This window comes from Gallus gallus, chromosome 21 (genome assembly GCF_016699485.2).
Source record: "Gallus gallus isolate bGalGal1 chromosome 21, bGalGal1.mat.broiler.GRCg7b, whole genome shotgun sequence".
Taxonomy (NCBI): Eukaryota; Metazoa; Chordata; class Aves; order Galliformes; family Phasianidae; genus Gallus; species Gallus gallus.
The window spans coordinates 517196-527767 of NC_052552.1; the positions used below are offsets into that span (position 1 = coordinate 517196).

At 45.8% G+C, this 10572-nt stretch overlaps 1 protein-coding gene across 13 annotated transcripts in view; it reads right to left on the reverse strand.

Moving 5' to 3' along the window:
- Positions 1-10564, reverse strand: part of CAMTA1 (calmodulin binding transcription activator 1) — a 224029-nt gene extending 213465 nt beyond the window's left edge. For all 13 annotated transcript variants that reach the window (XM_040651225.2, XM_040651217.2, XM_040651223.2 and 10 more), the window contains exons 1-2: positions 10515-10564; positions 7267-7360 (exon numbers count right to left, since the gene is read on the reverse strand). In XM_040651225.2, the coding sequence (XP_040507159.1) occupies positions 7267-7333 (67 nt within the window). In that variant the 5' untranslated portion in view covers positions 7334-7360; positions 10515-10564. The remainder of the gene's footprint in view (positions 1-7266; positions 7361-10514) is intronic.
- Positions 10565-10572: the final 8 nt, after the last annotated feature.

Here is a 10572-nt window from a genome sequence, read left to right on the forward strand (position 1 = left end):
AACACACGGCCAGTGGGGCAGTTTGCTAGACCTGAGCCCCATTTATCCTGGTACGACTTCAAACACCTTCAGAAGTGACATCCACAGGTGTCAACCTGACAGCTTTGCTGGGGTCACAACAGCAGGGCACAATGCCTGCCACGCGCTGCCCTGCGGCGCACTGCTGCGGGCCCAGGGCTCCTTCTGGGGCAGTCCTCAGGGCTTCATTTCTCCTCTGGATTGGGGCAGACTGCCTTCACGTTGGTGCACTACAGCTGCTCTAAGCACCCCGGTAGCATGAAGAAAATTACTGTTTTGCTGTAATATACACTCATAAGCCAGATAGAGGAGGAAAAAAAACCCTGAAATATGAGGTAAATTAAAGCTTCCAACTAAGGGGATTTACCAGAAAGTCACCATAAACTTCAGATAATTTATTTTTTCAATTCTGCTGCAACTTTCTCCAGTTCTTCTGGACAAGCCATTAGACACGATTCAAAAATTAAAGAAAACATCTATTGACCATTATATCAAATTCTAATTTTAGCCAGAAAAAAAAATAATTAAGCAGTGATTTACTCTGGTAGTCAACTTATATTAACATTTTTCCCCCATTTATGTAATTCTGGGGAAATCTAATAATATATACAACGCTCATAAATGCTGGGCTAGATTTAGTAAAGACAATTTCCTACGCTATATTCAGGACGTTTCTCTTTGCATTCTGTTGTAATAAGACAATCAAATTATTTAGTTTAAGGAGGTAATGTGACTGCCGTCCACGGTGGCTTCATTCCTAATTTTAGGGTAGCTTTCAATAAGGTACACCCAAGAATAAATTTTACTTATTTCAAAGCTGTCACCCTGAAACAAGCTGTATGTGCTGGCTGCTACCGCCTGAGAACGTTTCTACCCCTGCATGCAGAACCCTGTCATCTGCAGAACTGCTTCTATTGCCTAAGAAGCAAGAACTAAGAGTAAATCCTTCAGCCAGTACAGCATTACTAGGGGGAAAGGGCATGTTCTGCAATTGTTGCTTTCTCTTCACCACGTTCAAGATGCCGTAATCTCCAGGTTAGTTTGGTATCAGATCTCTTGCAACAGTTGAAGCAAATACAGTGGGAAAGTATGTTTAAAGCCCAAATCCCTGAAGGTATACTACTAAATTTCTGTTCCTACCCTTAAATAAATACTTTTTCCAGGATACTTAACTCCTCTGAAATTGGACTGCTGTCTGTATTAACTGAATAAAAATGGATTTAGGAGCCAAACTTTAGTCACCAAGGTATGAAAATGTCAGCCTCAGGCACTGAAAACAGAAGAATGAGTAATGGAAGGTGACAAACAAAAAGAACTGAAGAGAAAACTGATGACAGTGGTGGAGAGGCAGAAGATGTTCGAAGCCACATGGATTCAGCAACTGAAATCCAGAAAGTCAAATCTAACTGAGTCAGCCTGCTCCTGAGGAGCTTCCATGACAGCACTGCCCAGCCTCGGCCCTGGAGTTGTCAAACCAAGGCTTCATTCACAGTCTGCTGCTATTTATTCTGCACATACGAAAATAATGCCCCTGGTAATAGGCTGTGTCTTCCTAGTAGAGCCAAAGTGGTAAGCGAGATGGATTTGATGATCACCGTAGGTTTCATCTTCTTCCAACTCAACTTTTCTAACACAGAAATGTCAATTAAGAAACAAGAAAACTCTCAAGGTTTTCAGATAAGAACCATTATCATTAAAATCATTGTCTCATTTCTTTAAGGGACTCAGCCAAGACTGGGATCCTGTCATGCTATAAATTCACAATGAGAAGGAACTTCCCTTATAATAAACATTTATTTATGAATAGGTAAGCCAAATGGAAGTACAATTCCAGTATCACAAACCAGAATCAACTGAGGCCTGCTTACAGTGGTGCTTTGACAGCACAGCTATTCAGGTATCTCTTGGGTGCCTGACTGGAACCTTATGGCACAAAACCTCCCTCTGCCATTAAGGACAGCAGCAGTTTCAAGAACACAAACCACTGCCTTCAGAATTTCCTCAATTTTGCCTACAGAGCAGGGTTTTCTTTCTGGATTTGCCTAAATCTTGCCTTTATCATTAAAGCAATTCTTTCACATATGATCCACGAGAGTTCACAGAATGTGAAATGTATACACATTATGCACACATGCTAGCTTTTACTTGGATGGTTTCATTGTGAGTTCTGTTTTCACCTCGGCTTTCTCCTCCAAGGAAAGTAATACTGTTTTTTTACCTGGAGTGGAGTAAATCCATCCCCACACCGTCTGTAGCGGAGTGAAGATTAAGATGTAAAGGAGTAAAGAAGAACCCTACTATTCAACAATAGTTTGCCACTGACTTGGTTTGCCAAGACAGGCAAGCCAATTATTTATAGAATCCCGTGTTACATACAAAGAATTTCAGCTCAAGACAGCATGAAGGGAAAACCAGGAATGCAAACCTGTCAGCACTGCAGCACTGTAAGGACAGGATATCCCTACACACAGTGCTTTTTACTGAACTACAAAATGGAAAAAACCTCATGAAGTTTATGAACCTTATCAGTGCTAAGTGATGTGCAGGATCTTTTTTTGACAGTCAGTCTGTATTTAACATTTGTCTCTAAAGGACTATTTGTAAGTGAAATAACGCACTGTATGCTCCAAAAACACACATTAGTATAACCTCATGACCTCCACTATTTACATGATGTCCATGGCCTTCTCTTTACCCTGCTTACCTCTGTGAAAAGCCTGCCGTGCACATCTCACAGCTTGCTCCAATTGACCACAACTTTCTCATTGTCATTGCAGTGACAGTACCAACCCCAAGCAATACTACAGCACCACCCGAGGATTGGATGCTACCAACCACCTGTAGGTACTGCAGAATGAGCTTTAAAGCAACTTCCACTGACTCCTTAGAAAGGGGACAGATTCAAAATTAACAAGTGCTCCTCGAGAAAAGGACTATGCATAACATTACTTCCTTTTTAATCTGGTAATAGAACCATTAATATTAGAATTAGCTTTTATTCTTGGAATGACATCTTTCCCCTTCCGTCTCTGATTAAGCAGTACAACCTGTGCCCTAGCATTCCACAATTTTATAACACCTCTCCTTGCTTTAAAGAAAAAGCAGGAAAATAAGAAAAGATGATACTAACTAGAAATCAATTTCTGTGCAATAATAGACTGATGAAAATCAAAAAAGTGAACAAAAAAGCAAAAAAGTGAACAGATTTTAATCACAGTAATTAGTGTAGCATTAATGAAAACAGGGGGTCACCTGGACCACGAGCCTGAAGAGCACAGTTCAGGTGTGGACCTGCTAGGTTTGCTTATGAATTTAAGCATAGTCCAAGGGCTGCATTTACTTGTGGTGAATTCAGCACTAAACCCTTACAGGTAGGGTCAAAATCTGGGGGACCAAATTCTACACCTAACCTCAAGAATCCATCACAATCCAAACAACTGTGTTTTACACACACAGCACAAAGGCAGAACTGCCAGCACACAGTGGCTACTTGGAAACAATCTAAGCAAAGCACATGAAGCAGAAGGCTGCAGGAAGCACCCCACACAGCACTGCTCATCCACTGCACCACTGCAGCCCTCAGGACTGCCTGAGATGGACACATGAGCATTCTCCTTCCTTCACAGCTACAGCTGGACAGCACTTGCTGTGCTTGAGCTCTGCCTGTCTTGCAGGCCATGCTTTGCAATGACAAATGTCTCATCCCTCTGATCTCATGAACATACATAATTTTACCCCAAACCTTTGCCCTGGAGCCAGGCAGGCAGCATATTTGACTTTTTACATGGTGTGAGCCCTAAAAGGAGCAAAAGAAAGGTTACACTGCAGTACAGACCAAAAAAACATTTAATTAATCCCAAAGTGCTCACTTCTGTGAGAAAACACAGCACACTGAAACTCTGTCCTTACTGAACTAGATTCGTGGAGCCATTGTACAAGGCTGAATCACAGTTTTTCTCCACAGACTGCTATTCAGATTCTCATTCTGTTTCATTCAGGCCATGCAGGTATTCCCATTAGAGGTATGTTTTCTACAGGCAATGGTGATTAAGAAATGCTGAGAACGCTCTTCATCCCTCACCAGGAATAACTGGTGCAATGGCATTTGAAGAAATATGTCCTAGATCATCATTTGTTCTTAAAGTTTTCTTGCTCATGCATTACCTCTACAAAAGCTCTTATCTACTGGACTATTACACACAAGTCATTAGCCACACCAACCCTGTAAAGCAAGTAGTGCATGAGGGGTATGTACCCACCATCTACTATAGGAAATCCTGTGTTATGTGTCAGAACAAACAAACAGAAATTATCCACTCCCTTTGTAACTCTATAATGTGAGGGAAAACAGCAGTGACAGAGGGGTAGCAGAGTCCTGGGCTGCAGCAAGTGAGGATAAGCCCATGTGCAGCAGCCATGGATGCAGAAACAAAGGAAAAAAGCTGCTCACCTTCAGAAGGCCTCAGGAACACAGGGATCTCCAGCAAGAGATGTTCTCACCTCCACTGCCAACCCTTAAACGAGGGCTGGGAAGGGGTGTATCCCTGCTCCACCCCTTTCAGCTACTCAAATACATTGCATGCACCTGAGCTCCCCTGGGCTGGCCCTGCCTTCCCACCAGGTGCTCCATTACTGCTTCTGTAGCATTTCTGCTACACCTCTGCTTTCTGACAGTCAGTTACCCACTTTTATTCTAAAAGAAAAGTATCCTTAGTTAGGATGAATGCAGTTGGAAGTAGACAAATTGTGTTGCAGATTATTAATACTCAGTAATTTACAAAAAAAATCTAAATTTTGAAATTGACAAGCCCATGAAATATTCTAAGCCAAACTGAATACTCCAAAGATGGAAGTATTCTATCTGCTCCTCCTCCAACCATCCTGTCTTTGACATTGAGGGTGAGATCTTCAAATGCAATGGCAGAGATTGTCTGACAAACCACTTAGGGAAGAGTAATGATAGTGAACTTTAAGATCCAAGTATGTAAGCGATTCACATTCTTGTCTTGCGTGCTCACAAGTGGTGAGGGGAGGTATGCAACCCTGAACTCCTGGATGCAGTTCTCTCTCAGATAAGCATCTTCCTTCAGCACCTCTATCAAACCGTGCCACCTGGGTGATCTCCCACTGCTGTCACCAGCCCCAGCGAGCAGGAGAGTAAGCAAAATAGAAGACATATCTCCCAGTGCTCCCCTGCAATTGCAAACCCAAATACTAACAAGATGGAGGAAAGAAAAACAAACTAAAATCTATAGGCTACCCTGGTAGGCAACTGCCCGTCCTCAGGGTCATATAATACACCACATGCTGGAAAACAGCAGAAGTGAGGAGCTGGCAACATCCAAAGCACAACGCCTGTAGAAGCGATTATTCTGATGCCAAATCTGGTCCTATCTGAGCTTCCCAGCCACTGCTGAGTTGACAGCACATGCAGCAATGCCAGAGCTGGCAGAGATGATGCTGAACACAGCTAGTGGCTACTAGCCACCTTAAAGCAACAGCACCAAGCATTCCCTTGACCTAATGTCTAATGGCATCAATAGTAAAAGTCCCTGTACACAGTGCTCTTTGTCAGAAGCACAGCAAATACTGAAAAACAACTCCCCATTCCCTGCTTTCCCTTTGCCTCAGACTGCTGTGGTGCCGGATTCAGAGGCTGGAACAGAGAGCAGCCAGAAGTCAGAGCCCTGGGAAAGCAGCACAACAGCACAGACACAGAACATGCCAGCAGTGACCACACTCCATTTAAGCATTACAGATTAACGGTGAAGGATTTCATACCTCAAAACACACAACAGATTTACATCACAGTTTATACAAACAGCTGAACAACATACCAACAGTCTTAACATTCACATATGCAGAAAAAGGAAAAAACAATCAGAACTACCAAAGTATGGAATGACAACAACAGGAATTAGCTCATTCATATCTTAAGAACACCCAAATTCTCAACTCCAGTGTTATTAGATTAAGAACTAGATCATTGTACACATTAACCATATGATAGCTTATACAACTTATAACCATAAAAAAATATGTATTTCAAATGAAATTGTTTATATGGTATTTCAAGCATAGGTTACATTTCCCAAATGGCATAGGGCAAACTACTACACTGCACTAGAGGAGCTGAAGCAGCTGTTGTTCCTCCCGTGACATCATGCTGCCCAAAAGTAACATGGACTTCAGCACATCCTATAGCACCCAGAGCTACTTATTGACAAAAATGGGAAAGTATTTCTACTAAATTGAGGTAAAAATAAACAATATTGAGCCCATTTGCTATTTTCATCGGCACAGTAGAAATTAACTTCTCATACAGCTGTTCTGCTAGTGGTAAGGTGGAGACTCACTTTGGAGATGGGAGAGCTGGTAGGGAATACAGGCTCCTACTTCCAGCTATGAACACAGCTCAAAACACAGAGCTACTAGTGGAACATGGTTTCTTTAAGTCATTCCTATATATTTCCTACTAATGAAGATTCTCTTGCTCCCTGCCAGTTCCTTCCACCACTTCTGCTGCTATTGGTGGAATATAACCAAGGCCTTACAGCATGGCTCTGCGCAGGTGTGATTAAATCTGCTTCCCAAAGTCCCTAAGTGGAATATCATGCCTCAGTTGTAACTTCTCAGAATGAAGGCACCAATAAGTGATTCCTTGGGGGCATCTCAACAATATGAACACAAAATGCAGCAAAAACAATCAGAATAGCAGCAAGTAATTCACTCTTTGTGTGGGCAACTTGTTTGCACGACATTCGAAATGTGTTAACCATATGTGTCTGCCCAGGCTTAGGTCAGAAGTCAGGACAGCCAATTACTGCACCGTCACCTGAGGACAACAGCACTGAATGCAAACTAACTGGTCAAGTTAATCTCATTTCGTTTTTGTTCTCATCACAAAACACTGCAGCAGACAACCTAGGATGAGTACTACAGTCATTTGACAGTGTCACCTGCAGGGTGGGATGAGACAGTCACTGGGTCTGCAAGAACATACATGCAAGGGCACAGGTGTAAGGGTGGTGGGAGCTTGTAGGTATAGAACAACAGAGCTGTGGGGAAAACCTGGCACAGAAAATGTAGGTCAAGAGTGAGAGGTGCCACTAAAACTTCATGCAGAATGGAGGAGGAGGGAACTCTGAAAACTCAGCTGCAGTTTGAGGGGATGTCATTTGCCTCATGGGGGAAGGTAACACAAGTCCTGCAGGCTCCAAAATGCACTCAATTAGCTGTTTCTTTTACCTTTTTGTTCTACCCAGCATTTCTTCAAGAGCACTGTCATCTCTGGCTTTGGCATCCTACTCATCATCTACGAATTCATGTTGCCGTTTCCTTCCTGAAAGGAAAAAGTCCCATAGTCAGTCATCTGCTACACAGAGCAAAGGACAACTTTGACAGCATCTTTGTCACTAATTGAGTTTGAAGACCAATGTTCCTTGAGCAGACGGGACTGCAAGTTGTGTTCTCCACTAACGCCATTCATCCGAAATCCTCTCATCAGCCCGTGCTGATGTTAGAAACTTACCCCAAATTTACCTGTAAGCAGCTGAAAAGCAGTCAGTACCCCCAGACACATCTGGAAAGAAGGAGCAGGACAATGACTCACCCAGAGTAAAGAACTCCCAGCAACAAGAGAGGTTTGTGCCAAGCAAATGGCTTTATTTTATTTTATAGCATTCTGAAAGTGTTAATCTATAAGAAACAGAATGAATACAGCACTGAGAAAACACACAGCGTTAGGGAAGCCTCCGTTTCAAATCACACGAGCCAAATTAAAAATAAAACTAGACAATTGTACAAAGAGGAGACAAAAAAATCAATTTTCTCAAAGAGATAACGTGAGGAACTCCCATAGGGGTTGGCAAATTCTGGAAGAGAGAAAGAGATTATATTTTATGGGAAGAGATTCAATAACCATTCTTTTCCCATAAAGCTAGTGATGGAGAATTGTCACTGCTCCATAGACACACTGGGCACATTTCAGGACAACAGTAACAGAAAATCAATAGCATCTTTTATATGTGAAAAGACATTATCTCTATGGACTCCTAATACTAACAAATTGGACCACGGAAGACCTCTACTAAAATACAGCAGTCACCGTTAATCTAGCTGTAAGAGAGGGGCAGCATGCTGTTCTAGACCTTGGGATGCTTTGTTTTGTGTTTGTTTGCTTCTGAAGAAATAACTCAGATCACAGCTTCGCCTTTCACTGAAACCAAAGAGCCCCCAGATGACACTACATTAAAGTCTAACTAAGTTGAGCCCTGGCTCTGCTGCTTGAAAGCCCCATTGGCATACATTTCCTCTCCAGCTGATGGCCATAATCATAAGGGGGTAGGAACTTCATCAGGTGGTAATTTGGCAGCTTTGACAAGCTCAGCTAAATTTATGGCATCTTCTGCTTTTTCCTTCCACTGATCTGAGCTAGACCCCGGGTTAATATCAGCACAAACACTGTGTGGGGACAGATTTCCAGGGATGACCATGTGATTGTAGCAACCAAGAAAACCTGCCAAACAAGGCCCCGCATGCACCGGCCACCCTCACCAGACACAGGAAGATGGGCATCACTGAGCCCACCAACACCTGACCCTACTTTGGGAACACTGCACTTCAAGCTAAGAACAGAGATGCTCAGTGTAATACTATAATAGGATGGAAAGTACTATGATAATAGCAGGGTGGCAAAGTCTTTGGCTACAGCAAACGAGAACAAGCCCAAATGCAGTAATGAAGGAAAAGAGCTGCTTACCTTAGAAAGGACTCAGGCATGCAGGGATCTCCAGCAAGAGATACCCACACCTCCACTGCCAACCCTCAAATGAGGGATGGGAAGGGGTAATCCTGGCCCCATCCCTTCATCACTCAGCTACACTGCATGCACCTGAGCTCCCCTGGGTTAGCCCTGCCTTCCCACCAGGTGCTCCATCACTGCTTCAGGCTGTGACTTCGCACTGCCACTACACTCAGTGTCATCCCTTTCTAAGGGCAGGATCTGGACAGAGCACATACTTTATAAGCAGAAAAGAAACAAAGACATTACAGCTTAGGGAAAAAAAATAATGAGAGTTCCTTTAATTTGAATGTCCGGTCTAAAAAGGCACCAGAGTGGTTCTGTGTGAGGGAGAAAGGTGCCCTTTGGTTGTGACCTTTGGATGAGGCAAGAAACCAGTAAGGCTGCTCACAGCACGCCAAGCACCTTGGAGCAGAAGCTGCAGCCATCTGAGAGCACAGGGGCTGCTAAACCCCGCATCTCTTGGCATCCACAGCTCTCATCACAAAACGTGCACCCCACATAGCACCACAATGCCTTCCTGGGCACTGCCAGGAACCTGCACAGAGCAGCATGGGCAAGAGACACTGTGTACCCAGAGCCAGAACTTGGCAACTCAGAAAAGCTCAATAAATACCTTTCCCCCTTCCAAAGTAACTTCTGTAACCTTTTGCTACAAAAGCTATTTTTCCTCCATCGTAGTTCAATGTTTTAAAGAGATGCCTCCGGGTGCTTGGAAAGCACAGTTCATATTTAGCTCACTGAAGTCTTATTTCTCTCTTCCTATATTTCCCTGCCAAAATGTGACATCTGCGGACTGTTCCCAGAAAACTCCCCTGCATATCTGTGATGCGTGCAGAGCAGTGGCAGAGCTGGCAGCTGTGGCGTTCAGGAACACGTCAGGTTGGCCCAGTAAGGACAAGGATTCCCAGTCACACTGCCATTGCCATCCCTACCAGCCACGCGATTCCCACAAGGCACCCAAAGCAGCGCAGCACGGACAGGACCCGAACCCTCCCGACACGGACTGTGGCAATTCACAGCCCCAGAACCGGAGCAGCCTTTGAATCCACGTGGGAGAAACGAGCCCAACAGGCGGGCGCCCACTGGACGAGCTGAGGGACGCAGAGCCACCTCCGTGCGGCTCCCCGCTGAGCTTACGGGAGGGACGGAGCGGCTTCCCGCCGCCCAGCAGGACGGACGGGGAGATTCAAACCGGCTTAGCTGAACTTCGGGAAGGGAGGCCAGGCTCAGCTCCCCGTCAGAGCACAGCGGGGCCAACGAGAGGCCGTCCCGGCGCTCCTCTCCGAGCACAGAAGCGCTGCGGGACCGCACAGCTCCGCACGGAGCGGCGCCGCTCCCCTCCCCGCGGAACGCAGCGCCCGGCCGCGGGACGCGCCGCTGCACGCGGCTGACAGACGGCAGTCGGCGCTCCGTTCGCCGCTCTCCGCTCCGTCCCAACGGCTGCCGCACCGCCGAGCCGCTCCGCCGCTTCCCCTCGGCGCTCGAGTCACGGCCCGGCCCCGCCGCGGCGAGAACGGACGCCGCGCCCCGTCAGCCCGCGGCCGCTGGCGGAGCGCTCGGACGGCGCCGTGCCGGGCCCCGGAGCGCCGCTCCCGCCCCGACGGCGCGCCCCAGAGCGGAGACCGAACTGCGGGGCACGAGGAAACCGCGAGGGGAGAGGCGCCCGGCGGGCACCGGGCCGAGCACTCACCGCGGGATCCGCGCCCGCCGCCGCGCGCCGCACTTCACGGCTCCCGGGGCGGGGCCTG